This window comes from Ixodes scapularis, unplaced genomic scaffold (assembly GCF_016920785.2).
Source record: "Ixodes scapularis isolate PalLabHiFi unplaced genomic scaffold, ASM1692078v2 ptg004251l_1__unscaffolded, whole genome shotgun sequence".
NCBI classification, from domain to species: Eukaryota; Metazoa; Arthropoda; class Arachnida; order Ixodida; family Ixodidae; genus Ixodes; species Ixodes scapularis.
Genome location: NW_024610388.1, coordinates 314 through 21,626, shown reverse-complemented (window position 1 = coordinate 21,626; position 21,313 = coordinate 314). Strand labels below are relative to the sequence as shown.

Below are 21,313 nucleotides of genomic sequence, written 5' to 3'. Positions count from 1 at the left end.
GTATACAGTTTTTGTGCAGCGTACTATGCAAGGCTCCGAAATGGCGGCACGGATATGGATGAATTGGAGCGCCACGGCGCGAAGCTTATGGGGTGTCGGTACTCTGGAGACCTATATTCAGTGACTCTAGTCATCACAGTCGGATAGGGCCAACTCATTGAACCCAAGCCCGATGTCAAGAGTCTTTCGACGCGTTCATTGGACGCGGGGCTCAGCTGAACGCGGCATTCGTGCCGAATGTGCGTTTCCAATCGATCTCACTCTGATGACGTCAAATGTTTAATGCACAGGCTCCTATTATTTTAGGTGGGGTCGCCTGGTAGCGCTTCCAGAATGTCAGTATATATTTCGGACGTTCGCACATGTGTTGATAAGAAGTGAATCGCGATAGAATGGGGTGGGGCCACTACCTTGTTGGGTATGTTTTTGCACTGAAGATTTTTTACCCCTCAAGAAAATCTGTACATCTGGAATGCCTTTACGTAATTCCTGTTGCGTCGCCAGCAGCAAAGTTAAATTAAGCGACCTGGCTTAGCTTGAGGATTGATGTTCGATGCCAAGTCTAATAATTTTAGCATATGTTCCTCTTTAGATCTTCGCTTACGTAATGTATATGAAAACCCTGCCCTAGCCCCACTAGAGCGACAAACAAAAACAACCGACACGGACAAGCCGCATGCACGCGACGGTACCTTTGTCGGGCTTGCCGTCTCTCGGCGCTCGTGAAGCAAGCACGACTGATATTGCAAGCCTGCCAAAGGTGCCATCGCGTGAATGCTGCACGTGTTTGAGGCTTATTGGTGTCGGTTGTTTTTGTTTGTCGCTCTGCTAGGAGTAATGTGAATATACGAAAGAGATTGACAGATACATGTTCTGATCTAGCGATCAAACCGCCATGTTCAGAATTAGAATGCATCAAAAACGGTAGGCTTTCATAACATTTATTTAATTGGCACATTATTCACCCGACATGGTCACGTGACGTTATTGTGTCACATCATGGTTTCAAGCAACGTGAAATTACTAATTCCGTGTCACGCGCCGTGCGGTTACGCCTCACGTGACATGACGTCACCCTACGCCAGGACTTGACACCCATCATTAGTATATCCGTCACTGGCTTCTGTGTCAGAGTATACCGCATTCCCATTCTTTAATGCTTTGCCGACAACAGCCTCACTCTAGCCGTGTATGTTTTGATTACCTGCGGCATCATTGTCACTACAGTTATTACTGTTTCAAATCGCCGCCATGAGCCACGATATTGTTGCCAGCCAGATTCTGCCGAACTGCTCAGGTCGCTTCTCAAGCACTTAGCACCGTGACGCCCGCATTATCAGGGAATTGCATTCTAACGTTCCGCATTTCGCGACTCCCATGCCTGTTTGCCTTTCGGGGGCCGATGCAGGTCAGAGAATGACACAAGACTCTTCCGCTTCTCTTTGGGAAAGAAGACTACTGTGAAGTAGATGAGTGTTTGGCTTGCCATTGTAAAACTAAAGAGTTCCAAGCCCACTGCAGGAAGCAAGCTTTGTGTGGCGAGTGTATTTCACAGGTCTTCTCGGCGTATTGCTCGCCGGCTCGCCGCCGATCAGGCTGTTTCTAAAGAGTTCCAAGCCCACTGCAGGAAGCAAGCTTTGTGTGGCGAGCGTATTTCACTGGTCTTCTCGGCGTATTGCTCGCCGGCTCGCCGCCGATCAGGCTGTTTCGACTGAACTTGGTTCTGCACGAACGATGCTTGGGAAAACGGCTGCTTCTAAATATGAATTCGATTGCAATGCATTCTACTCAAGTTGCTTCGCTTCGCATGAAGCGTAAAACAACTAATTTAAGGACTTGTGTAAATGGGCACTCAGGCGGTTGTCATTTGACCTTTTCTTTTATTACATTTTTGTTTCTCTGTCTTTATTAATGAAGCTTTGACAGCCCGGTTTTGGATAGGTATGTCACTTGATGCCCCGAGTAAGACGCGTCTTGCTGTTTAGGTAATGAATGATGACAAAAAAATACTTGGTGCTTGCGGTTTAGAGAGTCACTGATTTTATATCAAGCCATTCTCGTAATTCACTGTCACATTCATTTGTCCGCATTAATCTTTTACAGAGATAGCGTCGGCGGCCAACTGCCTTGAGAATCGTCATAGGGAAATCATTGCTGAACTTCGCTGCTAGTTTCATCTGGCCAACAAAGCAATGTTCAGGCTATCAAAAAAACCCGAGGCTGTGTTTAGATCTATCCTCTTCCTGTCCAGTCCTGAAAATCCTGTATTCAGTTGTAAAGAAATCAATAAAATGCTACTGCATTTTATCGCTTTCTACGATGGTCTTCTTAATGCTAAAAAGGCACAAAGAAAAAAAAATGCCAGCGGCTTAAAGGGACACTGACAGGGTGTTTATGCTCGACGAGGTTTTTAGTTGTACATGACATGTGAGAGCCCAACTACCCAGAACCCAATTTGCGTCTCGAAATTCGGTTTCTGTCCGCCCGAAAACCGCCGATCAAGAACTAACCGCTTCGAGTCTAGCTCACTCTCTTTTCCGTGGTCACGGGCCGTTTTTCTATAAGGTATCGATGCGACCACCAAATTTAATGAAAGTCGTTGGTCACTGAAGGCACACACTCAATATTAAAAATAGAAAAAAATATGAAACCCATTTTTTGTGGCTTCTACAAAACTGAAAATACGTTGATTGAAAAAAAAAAAGTTCCACAGAGAACCGGAAGCATTCTGTGCATGCGTCGTTTCGCGGTGTCGCGTATCGTGGGGCTCGCGGGGACGGCGACGGCAGCGGACGACGGGCGTGGGTCCTCTACTTCAGAACTGTTGTTCGCGGAACCGGCGAATTCTGTCTGCCTTTAAAAGAGAAATGTAGAACTGATAAAAAGAATTGGTATTCATCCCGTACGACACGCCCGACCACCAAACTGATTTGCACTAAGACGCCGCCGAGCCGTCGCTCCCTTCTCGTGGCTGAAGACATCGCTCGCGCAAACTTCAAGCACGACGTGTCATCTTCGAGTTGAATATGCACGCGTAGGATTTTTTTCACTAGGTGCGAATGTCGCCAATGCGTGGTGCTTACTGACTTCGACCCGGGAGGGCTTTTGCTGGAGGAAAATCGGCAGCAAACAACTTACAGTTTACCGGTTGAATTATTACTAAGGAAAGAGATCCCCCAGTAACGAGACCCCGAGTTGCTTGAGAAAGAAGAAGAGTTACGTGTTTTAGTTGAGCTAGTTGGTACATACTGTTGGCAATCAGGTCAGCTAAAAACGAAAAAAAAAAAACAAGAACACGAAGGTTCCTGTTTTGCGTATGATTGTCCAGTCCTTTCCTTCGTGTTTTTTTTTTTTTTTTTCATGTTCAGCTGACCTGATTGCCAAAAGGAGACGCCGTTTCGAACGGCAGGAGTTTTCATGCTCTCCACAGGAAGTTCAAAATCGACCTCTGGCCGAGTTATTCCTTCTACGTCTGAGTCTGCTTCTGTCAACAGTATGGACACCTACCGTATTCTGTTGCCCCGTTTACCTTCAGGTAACGTCCTACTTAATTCGCTCTTCCTTCATGCGGACATGTCTGCCCGACCGTATCGTGTCCCGGACTTCAGGGATGCCATTTTCCCCCTCGTCAACCCAGATGACATAATTAGTCTCGGGCAATACCAGATGTCCCACGTCTGGATGATAACGTGCGCGAATGCCCTTACAAAAGCCAAGTTGGCCGCATGTAAAGAGCTCACCGTCAAAGGCCGGAAATGCCTTGTGATCGACCCTGAAACCAAGGACGTGAAGCTAAAGCTGCTGTGGTTACCGAGTCACATCGAAGACCGCAGAATTGTTGAAGCACTAGAGCCGTTCGGAAAAGTGATCTCAATCGAACGTGAGAAGTGGAGGGTTCCAGGAATGGAGAATTTGCAGACTATGAACAGAGAAGTGACACTGGCGCTGGCGGAAGGTGTGTCATCTTCCCGAATTCCATACCTGTTGATGGTCTTCGGATGCCAGTGCCTCGTGCTTGTACCTGGTCGACCCCCGCACTGTCTACGGTGCAACAGGGTCGGGCACATCCGCCGGTACTGTCGGATACCGCGATGCTCTCAGTGCCGACGCTTCGGGCATACCGTAGAACACTGCGTGCTTACCTATGCAGACAGACTGCGTCAAGGAACGCTCCAAGGCGAAGGACCGTTAGACGGAAAACCTCATGGACGTCAGTGAGGTCGTCGAACCTACAGGCGACATTTATTCTCCCGTTAACTATGAAGGAAACCTCACCCCTGCACAGCCACCACGTGAGGCTGAGGCACGACTCCAAGAACCAGCTACACAAGGAGCGAACACAACAGTCCCCGTGGTGATGGTGTGCTCGCCGAGCCTCCACGACGAGGGACGCATCAAAGGACTTTCCACCTCTTGCTCTCAACTCGACGCAAGAGAAGAACCTTGAAGAGACAACGTCTTCTAATGAAGACGGTCAGAGAACCACAACTGGGGCTAGCATGATCCATGAAGACCCACGCAAGGACGAAATGCCAGGTGACAGCTTAGCCCCACAGTCAAAGCTTTTAGATCACAAACAGGCAGCCAAACGACACAAACCGCACGAGAAACATAAAGCAGGCTCTGCACCTGTCGGGGAAATTCCCCATGCAGCCCACGATTCCCAAACATAAAGTGTCATGCGTAGCGCCCTTCCACTTCGTGTGGCCACCTTAAACGTTTGAGGTTTAAAATCTAGCAGGAAACAACATCAACTCCTTCAGCTCTTGCGTAACCAACAGATAGACATTTTCGCAGTACAAGAAACCAAGATTTCAACAGAGCAAGAAACCGAAATGGCATTGGAACCGTTCATGACTGATTTCGAAATTTGCGCAAGTCATGCGTGCGGTACTTCAGCGGGATGTTTTCTGCTTCTGAAGAAAGTCGGAGCTTTTTTGTCAATTTCCTTGACCACTGATGTGGAGGGGCGTTTTCTTTTGTGTGACCTAACGTATGACGATCAGGATTAAAGGTTCATGTGTTTATGCCCCTAATGCAGTGTCGGCTAGGAATATTTTCTTTTCATTTGTATCTCATTATTTGACTACAGAGAGAAATATTGTTCTTCTTGGCGACTTCAACTGTGTTTGCAGTAATAGAGATCGTTCGCAACCAACGTCCAGAAATGATTCGAGCGCAACCAAACTAGAATCATTAATAACTGAGCAAAACCTTGTGGGGATTGTGATCCCTCAACATTCTGTCGCGTCAGCGTTTTGGCGCGCCGTGGCGGCCGCGCTGGCGTAACGAGAGGTGGCACTGCTTACCACTGTGAGCGGCTTCCTCCTCTCCCCCTTTGGGGCGATTTCCGTAACGAACCCCCGCACAAAGGAGATCGACGTGTCGCTCCTTGATTGGCCACTTCGCTCGCCCCCGCCGTTATCTTAAAACCAGCGGACAGCAGTCTCGCTCGTCTCTTCCTGGGATTCGGCGGCGGCAACAACGGGGAACCGTCCGGTGCACCGGTGAGCGTTTACCCCGTACTTTGTACCTTTGTGAACGACCGTTCGGCCGTGGGCGATCTCCACACCGACGGCGTTCACCAGCTTATAGCCGCTGTGTTGTTATTTGTTTCATTGTAAATAAACAGTTTATCACCGTTACCAACGTGACTGGTGTCTGTTTGCGCTCAACGAGCAGCATGCTACGCGAGTACGAACCCGCTTCGCGGTAGAGCGTCTCGCCGCGAACGTGGAACTCCCAAAGGCAGTGGTCCTAGGGAGAACCACAACCTAATAGACATTGGAGATCTACATTACACACACTTTCAAAACTCATCACATGCTCGCCTTGACAGGATTTATGTGAGCGGTGAATCGTTCCCTCAAATCAGTGACTAATGTGAAACCAATATTCTTCTCTGACCAGTGCCTAGTATCAATTTGCATCGGTGAAAAAAAAAAAGCGGTCATCTTTTCGCCCCGAATGGGGCTTGTGGAAATTTGATGTAACTCTCCTTTCTGAAAAGGGGTTCACTGAACGCATTCCTTGTCTGTTGTCAGATGCTTTGCGCCTCCCTACACTTACCGTTTTTGCAAAGTGGGATATGTTTAAACAGAACGTCAAGAATTGGGCCATTGAATATTCGAGTATCCAGGCGTTTGAGCGGAAGAATGACCGAAGAAAATTATTCAACAACCTGGCAACCTTACACGAACTTGAATCGTTTAGCCCTGGGACATACACAGAGGAAATTAACATAACCAAAGCACAGTTACAACGATTTGATGCAGACAAGTATAGAGGACATTATAGATGCAGGCAAGTATAGAGTTAATGATTTACGCTCAATGAACCCCTAACACGTCGATTGCTAAATGATGAGAGAAGATACGCCCTGTCAAAACAAATTCTAGCGATCAATAACGAAGGCACCACTGTGTACGATACACCTGAGATTCTTAGTCTTCCAAGACCACTACACCAACCTTTTTGGCAAAGTGACCCAAATAGGGATACAAAAGGTGTGAAAGAATTACTGTCCAACTTACCAGTCCTTTCAAAAAAAGAAGAAAAAGCTTTGATAGATGCAGCGTTAACCGTTGAAGAAGTTCGATATGCCATAAACTCACTTCCCATAAATAAGACACCAGGTCCCGACGGACTCAGCGCAGAATTCTTCAAGACAATTACTGACCTATTAGCTCCTGTGCTGCTTGATGTCTTCCACGTAGGGTACCAAGAAAAAATACATCCACCCACTTTTTATCAAGGTCATACGGTCTTAATACCTAAAAGTACAGATGAAGAAGTGCTGAAAAAGACTGGAAGCTACAGACCAATATCCTTGTGTAATGTAGACTACAAGATTTTTGCAAAAATACTCACAGAAATACTTCACATGGTAACTCATTCTCTAATTGGAGAACACCAGACTTGCGGAATCCGAGAAAGAACAATTCAAACCACGTCGCCAGATCCGATCCGGAGTGTGCGACGGATAGTAACGATTAAGTTGCATTGGTACAAGTTGATCTTTCAAGTCTTTGATCGGGTCAGTCACTCTTTTTTGTTCCAAATTCTTCCCCATGTCAATATTGGAGACACTGTCCTTTCAGGCGTTCAGTTATGTTACAGAAGTTGCTCTACCAAAATCATTGTTAATAACACTCTTTCAGCCCCAGTCGCTGTGAAATCTCCAGTGAGGCAAGGATGTCCTCTATCTCCTCTTCTGTTTGCTTCATATTTCGAACCATTGTGCCTTAGTACAATTAGAAACCTTAATGTTCGAGGGTACTTCATTAATTCCACTGAGGTGAAGTTGTTGGCTTATGCCGATGACGTCGCATTTTTTTGCTCTGACAAGGAAAGTGTAGAAGAAGCACTTCGGGTAACGCATAATTTTGTGCGTTGACAGGCGCATCTGTTAATAACGACAAGTCGAATGGATTTTGGTTGGGCATGTGGGGAACAACGTCATCCAAATTTGCAGGAACCCAATGGAATCAACCAGAAATCAAATATCTTGGCGTACCACTCGATCAAACTAGGAATAGTGGGCCATACTGGATGTCAGTTGCAAAAACTATCAAACGGAAGATCGACGCCTGGCGAGTACGAGATCTTTCCGTCTTCTCCAGGGCCGCAGTCTGCAATAGTTTTCTCGCATCAAAACTTATGTACGTCCTGCAAGTGCCCGCCCACGAATCCAAGCATTCCATTGTTTGTTCGCCACCTTCATTTGGAGTTCCTCTTGGGAACGGATGAGGCGTGATAACTTGTTCCTACCTCTGGAGTCTGGAGGATTGGGCCTTGCTCATTTGTTGGTACGCCAACATGGTCCCTAGGCTGTTTCTCTTTAGGAGTAGGACACACCCGTTCCTACTCTCACTTGTCCAAACGAAGCTGGCATCACATTTGCCATTTATCATAGTTACAACTACGAACGTAAATCAGCACAGGCTTACGGGTTTTTGGAAAGAGGTTGTCTACGCAATGTTCTTTCTCAAAGATAGGCTTTCGTTGGAATATTTCTTTAGTATTTCAAGAAAATGTTAGTCTCATGCGTTGGTTGAAGAATTTTTTCCTCTTCCAATTTATAGGTCAATGTTTAGTGACGGTCCAGGACAGGATGTTTTGAAACGCGTTAAAAAGATGTGTGTATCTCCCAGTGCAAAGACATTTTTCTTTAAACTGCATACCTCAACACTACCTGTCAAGTGGTGGCTGCAGGAAAAGGGATTTTATGTTCTATGGTCCATAAACTGTCGACTACGTAACAAGCCTGAGACCATCGAACATTGTTTCATTTACTGCAATGGCGCAGTCTTTCTTTGGGATGTTCTTCAACGAACGATGAAAAAGGAGATGGATTTTACAGAACATATACTATACGATTTTTTCCTGCCGAAACACACCAACTTGTGCCATACGATTTATTCATGCTTCTAGGCCTGCATAGCCTGTGGAAGTGTCGCATGATAGACAGAAATGCTGAACCACCACATACGACAAGATCTATCTTCATTGAAGAAGTTGCCAAAGTAAGGAGCGTATACGAGGCACGCCCGTCGGTACCAGAATGGTTCAGTCTCTTTGACGCATGCCTATAGTTCTATCACACTTTGAAACATACGTTAACATGTCAGTTCATCGTTTTCGAGTGAGTGGTATGATAAATTTCCGACCATATTAATACTCTAATTTGAAGCGCGAAGTTTGTTTTGTACTTCTTGTCCGTCTGTGTAGTTTTGTACTTCGCGACTCGCATACCGTACATACGTACAAGTAAGTAGTTGAATGTGTCGTGCAACAAGGAGTGAGAACTAAGCATTGCGAGCCAATCGAGTCGACATGAAGTATTAATGTGAAGCGATTGTGTATTGATTTGTTTTGATTGTGATTAAAGATTTAAAAAGATCCCCCAGTAGCTCAGCCGGAACGACGTCCGCTTCACACGCGGCGGGACCGGGCTCAATCCCCAGTGATGACGCGTTTTTTTTTTTTACATTTTCTGATGTTTGCATTTCTGTTTTTTTAGAATTATCACTGAAGAAAGAAACTAAAAATAACAAACAAATGTTGTGGACGAAACATCACTGAAATGGGATACGATTTCCTTTTGGACACCTGCGAACTCAATGTAATCACTTTCCACAAAATGCAAGGAGCATATAAGTCAAGTAGCGTCCGCTTTCCGAGGTGCCCGTAAATGTTCTACAGGAATTGCAGCCAGCCATTGGTCCCGATCCCGTTGATCTTTCGGAAACTCTGTCGCACAATGCCACTTTTTTTCGGATGCAGGACATGTGAGCCAGCTCTTCACGCAACATCCTGGGTGTATTCTTTTCGGAGCCGCTCATGGAAATTCACCACGGGCACCCGCTACTCATCTCCAACTCCTCAATATCAGACATGAACAAATTACTCAAAAAAGGTAGTTAAGTTACTGAGTATCGACGCCAAAAGTAATTGGAGTAGAGTAGAAATTACGCATTAGTAATAGTAATTGAGTAAACTACTAACTATACTCTAAAAAGTAGCGAGTTACTTTCAAGTTACTTTCGAAGTTACTTTTTTATATTTTTGTGGTAGCAAAATGAACAGCAGTTTTGATCAATGAAAAACCCTGCGAGCCTAAAATAAATGCAGTCTATTTATGGCTTGTGTTTTCGCCAAAATAGTTTATTCGCTCGCAGAAGCAATTGACTTTCAAAGTTCTTGATAGGAGAGTTTTACCCTTTTCCTTTTAAAGACGTCACCAGCCAAGCTAAATAGACGTTCCACCGTGGCACTGAATGGAACGGCAGCGTTGAATTTGAGAAACAGGCTGTGCAGGGTCGAGTAAGCGAGTGTCGGCATCTTAGGTGTCCATGACGAAACATGTGAGGTTTCGTCTCGCTCCGGCGTCTTATTCATTTCTGCGCTCAAACTTTCGTGATGGGCAAAATTAGCACTATATAATTTCGAAAGTAGTTAGTAATTTGAGTAAAAGTTACCTGAAAAAAGTAGTTAAATTAAACTACTAATTACCCAAATCAAATTGTATTTGAAAGTTACCAAGTTACTAAAAAAAGTAGTTAAACTACAGTAGTTTGAGTAGAGTAGTTGAACTACGTCCAAGTCTGCTCAATATACAAAACAACTCATCTTGGAGTACAGAACAGCGAGCGGAACAAACATTACTGCAAAAAAATCGCACGGCAAACAGTTCCCCTTACGCCGCACGTGGTCTGCTACGCAGTGGGGGGGGGGGGGGGGGGGGGGGGGGGGAGAAAATAGCGCACGGTCGGGTGTAACCACGTGACTTCCGCCACTCTCTCCACTCTTCCGACCTCCGTGCGCGGGTTTCGGTTTCGGTGTCGAGCAGTTGCGTCTTTTGGTTTTATTAAAAAAAAAAATACGATGCTCTGTTGCAAAATATTAATTGGGTAGTTCTCCGACACCATATTGAAGCGCCTGGCAAAAAATGAAAACAAATTTATTGGGGGGGGTGTCAGTGTCCCTTTAATGTGATGCCAGAAATAATCGGCTAAGCTCCAAGTCTAAGCGATAAAGTTCGCCACTGCAGTGGGAACACGGCACAGACTACCCTCATCGAGTGTATTACTTGTCTTTCAGGATATTTAGACAGTGATAGACGGTTCGTTTCAAAATAAAAGATTTGACCAGTGCGGCACGACTACTGACCCGGGGCCATTAACTTGAAACTCGGAGTTAGATACACGAGGGCATTCAGACTGCATTATAAATGATGTCGCAAAAGAAAGCGGTTATCCACGGCGCCACACACCTGAAAGACCTGTCGACCCCGCTAACGGCGCGGTATGCGTACAGTTATTGCACAGTGTACTATGCAATGCTCCCAATTGGCGGCACGTATGTAGATGATTTAGAGCGCCATGGCGCGGAGCTTCGAAGCCTCACTACTCTGGAATCGTCTCGGTGACTAGTATATCCATAACGTTGACACCGTGACATTACGTGACGGCACGACTTTGTTCCGCGAGCTGCGTGACGTGCCACGCACGGCATGAACACAAAATCTTGATTAGCTTCCGCGAGGATGCGATTCGACATCAAAAATTAATATGACCGAGCGACACGGTTCTTTTAAGTATAGTTTCGTGGTTATCAAGAGGGACACTGGCGAGCACAGAACACGCACATTAGCAGCACCTCCAGTCTCTGACACAATGAGAACATAAGTACTCATTACCTTCTATGCTCACGAAACGCTCAAATGTCATCAAATTTGAGAAACTGGCGCTGGGGGTCTGGCAACTCACACGCCACCCTGCCGTCCTTTCAGTCACAGCACAGGCTGTTTCTTCTTAAGCTTAACAAATTTGCTAAAAAAAAAATAACTACCAAAGCGACACTGTTACGCTTTGTGCAGGCGAGTTGTACGGCCAGGTGGAGATTATTTGTAGATGGGGCAAATTATAACGATCAGTCGGCTAATTAACTATAAGTATGTTAACGTTTTCACCATCGAAAATAAACGTGTGGATTTAATTAGAAACTTGCCGAGCGTCACCTAAGTCTGATAACTCGGTCAATATTAGGAAGAGTTGGCGCGCGTGGAAAGCACGGTGGAGTGCTAAAGTTACCCCTCGGGCAGCAGGAGCAAGGCTACAGGCGTGATAAAACACCTGCGCGGTTTTTCCGTCTCTTACCATAGCCCCAGCTTTGTGCCTGTCGCGCGAGTGGTCACTTTAGCGCACTACTGCGCTTCCCACCCGCTTAAATTATTTCCAATAATTACTGATTTGGTAGCTTTAAATAACGCTCAATAAGTTTTTGATTGGCTCAATAGGTTTTTGACTCATTAAAAAGTTGATTGATACATTTTAGTTAATTATTCTATTTGCCAGGACAGTTTGTCCCTTATATTATGCCCCCTGACCATATAACTCACCCGCAGAAAACGAATTAGTGTAGCTTTCACTGTGTTAAAAAAAGAAAACACCCTGTATGTTGGGCAATACACGGAGCAGTAAAATGTGTGTCAGAAAGAATTATTTCTGGGGCAAGCTAACTGCTGGGCGTCGCGTTGAAGGCGAACTCCTCTTTGGCCTTTCGAAGCAACTCCGAATCCTTGAGGAAGTCCAGGGCTGTCAGGGCGAGGGCCCGGGCCACCTTGAGCGTGGGTTCCTGGGCGTCCCGGTCTCCCGCAGCACGGCTGAACTCCCGGGTGTGGTTGCGGGCCGTGGCCCGAAGAGCGTACACCGGGTGCGCCGTCGGAACGGCGTGCGACACGTTGGCCGCGTCCGTCGATGCTCCGGTCCCGATCACCGCCCTTGGGTCCTCGCCCTCAAAGGTGATGCCTGCGTCGAGGACAAGCGTGCTCAACCCACCATTGCCCACGTTACTGGTTTGAGAGTTACTTGCTATGAAGATGCGTGAGCGATGTACGAGAGAGAGCGGCATTTCTATCAAATGCGCCTCCTTTTATCTTTTCTCCTTCTGGGAGAAACAAGACGTCAACATATCTATCAAATGCGCCTTCTTTTTCTGAAAAATACAGTCATCCATTCAAGATATCGCTGTGTGAGTGATGTTTTGGTCTTTGTAGCATCCCGTTACGCGCATTTGCCGCGTGTTTTGGGGAATGAAAAAAAAAGGAACGCGTCACCGGTAATGCCGTTACTTCTGACGCGTTACCGCCAACACTGCCTGCAAAACAAGCGGCAGCCTAAAGAAACAGCATTTTGCGCGTGTTTTGTTTCTTCTGTCGTGAGCTTAAGTAGCATTCATTTTACTCTATTAAACTTATTGCAAACCATCGGGAACAAGCTGCACTGCCCCCATATTGCCCCACATTAAAATATCTGATGTCAGGCTTTCAGTGTTGCCAGTAAAACCTCGGTCTCCGACAAAATTAAAAAAAAAAAATTTCAATAACTTCGCAAAAAAACTTTTTTTGTGGCTTGTAATTAAGGTTACTAGCGCAGGTGTGCCTCTCAATGCATTAAGCTACTTAGGAGGCAAATCAGTGACTTAATATGTCGCCCAAGTTTTCCTTTACAGGAAGCTACCATGTTTTTGCTCTGGGCCTAAATATAGTGAGATGTGATATTTATTTAATTAAAAGACGCCCCAATATTCGCGCTGGCTGCAGCTCGTCTAGATATTACCGCACGCTTCAAAAGTAAAACGGCAAAAAAAAGTTTTTGGTTTGGACCGTTCTGCCGGGATCACCGGGCGACCGCTTTCCGCTCTCAGCGTCGACCTCCACAACGGCGCGGCCGACTTTGGCTAGCGTTGCCGTGTTCACTTTAGCAGACGACATTCAGATGATAGCGTCAACGTTGCTGGTTTTAGACGCTGCGTTCGCGCGGCCGTCTCTAAGAACGATTCGTTGCCATGGGACTCTATACTGACCATAACAGACGGTTTATCGTGCGGAAAGGAACTGCGGGTTGGCGAGATCAGGTGCCTACTTGGGCTCTTCCGCCGTGCTTTTATTGAAATAAAAGGTGAAAGAAAAGTCTAAAAAATTGCCTAGGATGGCTGATTTTCTCCAAGAGCCTATTTTTTAGCAGTATGTTTTTAGCTGGCAATTAGGACGAAGTTTTTGTACTGCAACTTGCGGCTAAACTATACCGATGGGCCCTAAAGGGAACGAATGTACCGTCTTGTCAGGTATTTTATTTCTCCGTATCTTAGGGTTTATATTATGATACTCACCAAGAGCCTCGCCGTGCCTCTGGTAGACACTGACGATGGTGTCATTGTGCAGCATGTGCTTGTATTTCATGCCCCGGATGATGTCGACCGAGCAGCCCGTGGCCTCTGCGGCGCCCCTGAAGCAGGCTTCCACCTTCGACAGGATCACGTCGAGCTCCTCTGTGCTGGGGGCCCGGATATGGTACTTGAGTTCACTCTCTTCGGGTATCAAATTCGGGTACTTGCCCGCCTGGAGCATCACCCCTGAAAGTCAACAAAACAAACCGAGATTGATTTTGTTGGAGGGTCCTACAGCGCTACTCAAAGAAAACGATGGTTGTTTGAAGGCATACCGCATGAATCACGTTGTAGAGAGGTGGCCGAAAAACATGTATTAACGGTATAAAAAATTCACTGAAAAGTCTTACGTGGATAAAAAGATAGAAATAAATAACTTTAAACCCTGATCGACGGCGTCCGTCTGTTAACGAAAGGCGTCTTATTGGCGTTTTTCTCCAGGGAGTTCTTCGGGGAGTTCTTCTGTGAAGACATCTCCGGGGAGTATTTCTCCGGACAGGATTTCTCCAAGGAGTATTTTTCCGGGGAGCGCTTCTCCGGGTAGCTCTTTTCCGGGGAGAGCTTTTCCGGGGAGAGCTTTTCCGGGGAGCGCTTTTCCGGGGAGCGCTTTTCCGGGGAGCACTTTTCCGGGGAGCGCTTTTCCGGGGAGCGCTTTTCCGGGGAGCGCTTTTCCGGGGAGCGCTTTTCCGGGGAGCGCTTTTCCGGGGAGCGCTTTCCCGGGGAGCGCTTTCCCGGGGAGCGCTTTCCCGGGGAGCGCTTTCCCGGGGAGCGCTTTCCCGGGGAGCGCTTTCCCGGGGAGCGCTTTCTTGGGGAGCGCTTTCTTGGGGAGCGCTTTCTTGGGGAGCGCTTTCTTGGGGAGCGCTTCTCCGGGGAGCGCTTCTCCGGGGAGCGCTTCTCCGGGGAGCGCTTCTCCGGGGAGCGCTTCTCCGGGGAGCGCTTCTCCGGGGAGCGCTTCTCCGGGGAGCGCTTTCCCGGGGAGCGCTTTCCCGGGGAGCGCTTTCCCGGGGAGCGCTTTCCCGGGGAGCGCTTTCCCGGGGAGCGCTTTCCCGGGGAGCGCTTTCGCGGGGAGCGCTTTCCCGGGGAGCGCTTCTCCGGTGAGCGCTTCCCCGGGGAGCGCTTCCCCGGGGAGCGCTTTCCCGGGGAGCGCTTCCCCGGGGAGCGCTTTCCCGGGGAGCGCTTCCCCGGGGAGCGCTTTTCCGGGGAGCGCTTTTCCGGGGAGCGCTTTTCCGGGGAGCGCTTGTCCGGGGAGCGCTTGTCCGGGGAGCGCTTGTCCGGGGAGCGCTTGTCCGGGGAGCGCTTGTCCGGGGAGCGCTTGTCCGGGGAGCGCTTGTCCGGGGAGAACTTGTCCGGGGAGAACTTGTCCGGGGAGAACTTGTCCGGGGAGAACTTGTCCGGGGAGAACTTGTCCGGGGAGAACTTGTCCGGGGAGAACTTGTCCGGGAGAACTTGACCGGGAGAACTTGACCGGGAAAACTTGTCCGGGAAAACTTGTCCGGGAAAACTTGTCCGGGAAAACTTGTCGGGGAGAACTTGTCCGGGAAAACTTGTCCGGGAAAACTTGTCCGGGAAAACTTGTCCGGGAAAACTTGTCCGGGAAAACTTGTCCGGGAAAACTTGTCCGGGAAAACTTGTCCGGGAAAACTTGTCCGGGAAAACTTGTCCGGGAAAACTTGTCCGGGAAAACTTGTCCGGGAAAACTTGTCCGGGAAAACTTGTTCGGGGAAAACTTGTCCGGGGAGAACTTGTCCGGGGAGAACTTGTCCGGGGAGAACTTGTCCGGGGAGAACTTGTCCGGGGAGAACTTGTCCGGGGAGAACTTGTCCGGGGAGAACTTGTCCGGGGAGAACTTGTCCGGGGAGAACTTGTCCGGGGAGAACTTGTCCGGGGAGAACTTGTCCGGGGAGAACTTGTCCGGGGAGAACTTGTCCGGGGAGAACTTGTCCGGGGAGAACTTGTCCGGGGAGAACTTGTCCGGGGAGAACTTGTCCGGGGAGAACTTGTCCGGGGAGAACTTGTCCGGGGAGAACTTGTCCGGGGAGAACTTATCGGGGGAGAACTTATCGGGGGAAACTTATCCGGGAAAAACTTATCCGGGGAAAACTTATCCGGGGAAAACTTATCCGGGGAAAACTTATCCGGGGAAAACTTATCCGGGGAGAACTTATCCGGGGAGAACTTATCCGGGGAGAACTTATCCGGGGAGCACTTGTTCGGGGAGCACTTGTTCGGGGAGCACTTGTTCGGGGAGCACTTGTTCGGGCAGCACTTGTTCGGGGAGCACTTGTTCGGGGAGAACTTGTTCGGGGAGAACTTGTTCGGGGAGAACTTGTTCGGTAAGGACTTGTTCGGGGAGAACTTGTTCGGGGAGAACTTGTTCGGGGAGAACTTGTTCGGGGAGAACTTGTTCGGGGAGAACTTATCCGGGGAGAACTTATCCGGGGAGCACTTATCCGGGGAGCACTTATCCGGGGAGCACTTATCCGGGGAGCACTTCTCCGTAAAGTTTTCCCCCAGGAAGGTTTTTTTTTGGGTGGGGGAGTTTTTTTATTGTCACCGATAGAGGCTGAGTTGAGACTTAAGGCTGAGAAGCTCTGCCAAATTACTCACCGTGCACCCTCCACGCGGGCTTCATCTGCTGTCTGAGCACGGAGATGTTCATATAGGAGGTGACGGCTGCGTCTAGGGCATTCAGACCCTCCCAGGGAGACGCTGCGGCGTGCGCGGTCCGGCCTCGGAACTTGACTGACAGCTGCAGGACGGGCAACGACAGTTATTCGAGACGTGCTGCCTTACTCCGTAAGCGAAGTTCTTTCGCCCGCAAGACGTGAACGACGCGACTTAGAAATCACTTTGTTTTTTCTCGTGTTTCGGCGAAATTAGTGGGTCCACGCAATGTCCAGCTGCGTTTGTCTCTACTCACTGTGGGCACGCATTCAAATAGCTAGTAGTGACAAAGGCAGCACACCTTTGCGTCTACGCACTAAGCATTTTAATCGGAGCTCTGCACTCTGACGTCTTCGCGAGGTCTAATCTCCGCATCTCCTTCAGTTTTCTTACCGCAAACGGGGAAGCCCGGCACAATATTGTGACAAGAGGACACCAGGAAAAAGAGAAGAAAGGAGGGAAACCTGTGCTCTAAGCGCTATGCGGGGCAGCGACCAGGGACCATACCACGTTCCTCAGAGAATGGCCCCAGGGCGGCACGACACAAAACGCCGAGGTCTTAGTCTGCACTCGCTCTTCCTCACTCTTTTGTGGTGACTAGTTAATCTTTTGTTCTGCCTGTAGATTCCCAGGCTTACCGCGCAGAGAGCAGACTGTGCCATGTGTTACGTAGCGGTAGGATCAAATATGGCGGTCGCGTATGGAGGCATACGACGTGTGGGTGCTTTTTTCGTAGAAATCTAACGGCATGTGCTGCTCCTGCGCAAGAGGTGTCAAGCCAGCATTGATTTGCAAGATGTGTGGGGCCATTACGAGAAAACGCGGAAGGGATCGGCGTTAAATTTGCTGAATCACTGCAAAAAGTACAAAGACTGTGGAAGTAGACCACGGTAAGACCAAATACTTTACAAGGAGAATACATTCTAATCCGCTCATTTACATTAGACGGGACGAAAACAGCACCAAATCATCCCCTGGAGGGCGGCGCCAACCCTGCGTCCGAGAGAACACAGGCGCATCATGCTTTCAAGGCTGTCGCGCCTTCACGCTGCGCCGAGGGATCGTTCGGGATCGACTGTCTTGGCGAATCCGGACTCGCGAATCTGGACGCCCAATGCCTCTGGAAAAACCCCGAAGGTGCGCGCGTCCAGCCATTCCACCTATGCAAAAGCTGTCGGTGCCAAGGCCATTGAATTTTCGCGGAGTGAAGGGATGTCCAAAGAGCACGCGTTTTCTGTAGTCACCATTTGCTGCAGCCGAAACGCAGAGGTTTTTCTCTAGTTCCGGTCCGTTTTGGTGAGTTTTTTTTTTCGTCTTTTTGTTTTTAGTTTAGGGGGTGGGGATGGGAACTCCCCTTCGCTTCCGTCCTTGGTGAGAGGCTTGGCGCGTGCTCATCACGTGCGTCCGGACAGTCACTGGCACGCTCTAATGGTCTTCGTCAAGGCCTTCAGTGTTGTTGTTAGTCCACAAGGAAAGGGAGAAGAGGACAGCGAGGAGGCGAGGAGGAAAGGCGTGCTGTTTGCGTGATTGAAGGCGGCACCAATTAAAGAAGTTTTGGATTTAGTATGTGATGTAGTCTGTCACTTAACCAACCTTGTGTTATCCTCGGGAATCTTTCCTGAAAAAATGAAAACTGCTAGAATTTCTGTTCTGCGCAAGGGTGGTGCTGTGGGTAGTATCAGTAATAATCGGCCCATATCAATACTTCCTCTTTTTTTCTAAAGTAATAGAAAAAGCTTTAAGCTCCGGAATAGTTAATCATCTTCAAAAATATCAGTTGATCTCTTCAAATCAATACGTTTTCCAGAGAGGTAAATGCACTGAATTCGCTCTGCTCAACATTATGGAAAAACTCATTTATAACGTAGAAAGCAAGCTCTACAGGATAGGTATATTTCTAGACTTTAACAAAGTTTTCGATTCTATTAAACATGATATACTTTTTAACAAGCTGCCATACTACGGAATTAGATAAGTTCAACTTCACCTATGACATAATTACCAATCGAATTGCACCCAGTTTGTGGTAATCAATAATATAGCATCAGGCACTGATATTATAAGATACGGTGTTCCCCAGGGATTCATATTAGGACCTATAATGTTTCTTCTTTATATTAATGACATTTTTTTCATTCCTTATACTCCAGACATTGTTCTCTATGCTGGCAATACGAATGTTGTTTTTTTTTCGTACAAAAACCTATCATCTCTTTTTCCTGTCACAAACGTGTGCCTTGAAACTTTGTCGAAGTGTCGAGATGCCACTCAGCTTATTCTAAATGTTAATAAAGAAAGTATATTGTTTTTTCTTCGCTTAACAGGCCAGTAAATCTTACCAGTGAATTATTATTTCATTCACGATCTTTAGAACGGGTTTTCGAATTCAAGTTCTTAGGTGTACAGTTTCATGAAAATCTTCGTTGGACGTCTCATATAAGCCTCGTGAAACGTAATATTTCTCAGTCATTCGGTTTGTTAAATAGATTAGGAACATTACTGCCCACATGGCTAAAGTGTGAGCTTTACTTTTCTACCGTTCATTCTAGACTACATTGTTCTTTACTCGTCTATGGAGTCACATCCAAATAAAAAATAGTTTGTGTATTTAATGCAGAAAAAAAGACATACGGTTTATTTAAGACTTGTCTGCATCTGATCACACATCCTCATATTTTGAAGTGAACCATACATTGAATATTGGGGCTTTATATAATCAACGACTGTCTGAAGTTATTTTCTCGAAACTAAAAACTGACCGTGAACTATTTTTGTCTACATATAAAAACACTGACATTTATACAAATTCAAACACAGAAATAAAAAAAAATAAAAACTGTCAAATTTCTAATTTTTTTAACCTTTATCCTGAATTTGTTGAAATGATTGACAAGAGCTTCTCACTGTTGTCCTTCAGGAAACAAGCAAAAATGAATTTCCTTCATCCGTTGTAGTTCGTTGTTTTAACGGGTCTAATCCTACATATCCATGTATTTGTAATTATATTGCTGTTGGATAATTTTTTTATTTATTTAGATAGTTCTATGACTTCATAAGTAGTATATGTTTGCTTGCTGCCTGTGATGCAAGGTTAGAAAACAGGCAAAAATGTATTTCCTTAATCCATTGTAGTTTGCTATTTTGTCCATTCCAATTATACATTCTCGACGTGTTTGTAATTATGCTGCTTTTATATAATTTTCTCTTGGTAATTTTATTGCCTCCTAGGTAATATATATATCGGGCTTTCTTCTAACTTCTTTCTTTTTTTTTCGTTGTTTTGCTGTATGTTTGCCTGCTGCCTGCATTGTGACTGTAGTGAGTGTATACCCTGATACTAGGGGTCTACTCAGGAGATTTTTTGTCACCTTTTTGTCCCAGTTCTATGGAAATATCTGTTTTGTCAAAAAGTTCGAGTAAACAAATAATCAAATGAACGTCCTCACTGAAAACGCACGCGCGCGCCGGAACCTTCACGCTTCGTAAAAAACGCACGAGCGCTTTTTTTCTACGTGTTTTTCGTTGTGTTTTGTTTTTACATTCCTTAAAGGACCACTGACAACCCCAAGATCGATATTCTTTTTACCGTCTGAAAATATTCAAAAACACGTGGCAAAACACCAAAAAAATATCATCACAAAAAAAAATTGTTGCGCGACAAAGTTTGTTAGAGTCTGTATCCACCACCCCCTTTTAAGCTCCTGCTCGTTTTTCTTCTTCATTTTTTTTTTTTGGGGGGGGGGATGCGTTATTGCAAAGACAGTTTTGAAAACGCTAAGAGGTGTCGCAAGTTGCATGTGTGTAATAATTGTCATTCATAAAATACGTTTTTTTGCGACGACTGTAAAGACACTACACCCTTGACTTCGAAAAATAAAAATCAGAGCACGGAAGTGTGCATGACAAAACATCGGACGTCCCTATGGCAGCACCCGGTGGTTGTGCCGAGACCGCTGAGAGGAGTGCGCACGACGGGAAAATCAAAAACTCGGACGAACTTTTTTTTTTCTTTTTTTTTTTCTTTTTTTATGTGCAGGATAACTTTTCGGGTAGCCTCTCACGCAGCACCTTTACAACATCGCCCCTCATGTCGCTCACCAAGGTCTGTAACAGGTCGTTTTCTCCTTTACCTTCTGAAAAAAACGTTTTTGACCGTCTAACACTGCTAAAAAGAACAAAGAAAAGAAAGAGGAACTGAAATGTGACACGTTGTCTGCACGCGAAAAAAAGTCTCGCGAAATACTTCCGCGGTTGGCCGGGTGGCCCTTGATTGTGCCCATGACCGACGAGAGGTAAAGAGAGAAAGTTGAACGCCACTTCCTGTTTGAAGTCATCGAAAAAGGCAAAGAGTGCACCATTTCGCCAACTAGTACGTCATAGATTCGGGCCGGCGTTTTTTGATATGTTTAGGGCGATCCTTACGAATCATTTTCACTCGTTTGCAATAATAAAACGAATATTGAGGGAAGGGGGGGGGGGTCAGTGACCTTTTAAGATGTGTTTCATAGTAGAGCATTTGACACGACCGTCGCTCTGGCCCTAGCAAGTAGACGTACGTGCTGCGAGGCCGTGAAGCCCATCTTCAGGGCGTCTCGGCGTCCCGGGTGTGCCATCAGCGCCACGTCCACGTCCCTGAAGGCTCCCTTCTGCAGGAGCATCTCCTTGCCGCCGCAGTTCTCCTCCGCGGGGGTCCCCAGAACAAGCACCTGAAAGAAGGGGTCGACAATGGGGTGATTTTGTATAACGTTTTAAAGTGATAGCTTTATACGGGAACTCTCCCCATACCACCAATAATAGTCAAAGCCTGCGAGCAGTCTCATCTACCTCCACGTGACTTCATCACGCTCAGTTGGCGCCACCTCAGCAACTGGGCTCGAACCTGACGCCGGGAGTCCTTGGACCAATTGACCCGAGGCCT

The 21,313-nt window shown here is 47.0% G+C and overlaps 1 protein-coding gene across 1 annotated transcript; it reads right to left on the bottom strand.

Moving 5' to 3' along the window:
• Window positions 1-10,445: 10,445 nt before the first annotated feature.
• LOC8036160 (peptidase M20 domain-containing protein 2-like) lies at window positions 10,446-21,101 on the bottom strand (the record flags this gene model as incomplete). Its single annotated transcript, XM_040220040.1, has 4 exons — window positions 10,446-12,311; window positions 13,675-13,917; window positions 16,339-16,480; window positions 20,952-21,101. Coding segments are annotated over 4 exons (828 nt in total), but the record flags the coding sequence as incomplete, so codon positions are not given.
• Window positions 21,102-21,313: the final 212 nt, after the last annotated feature.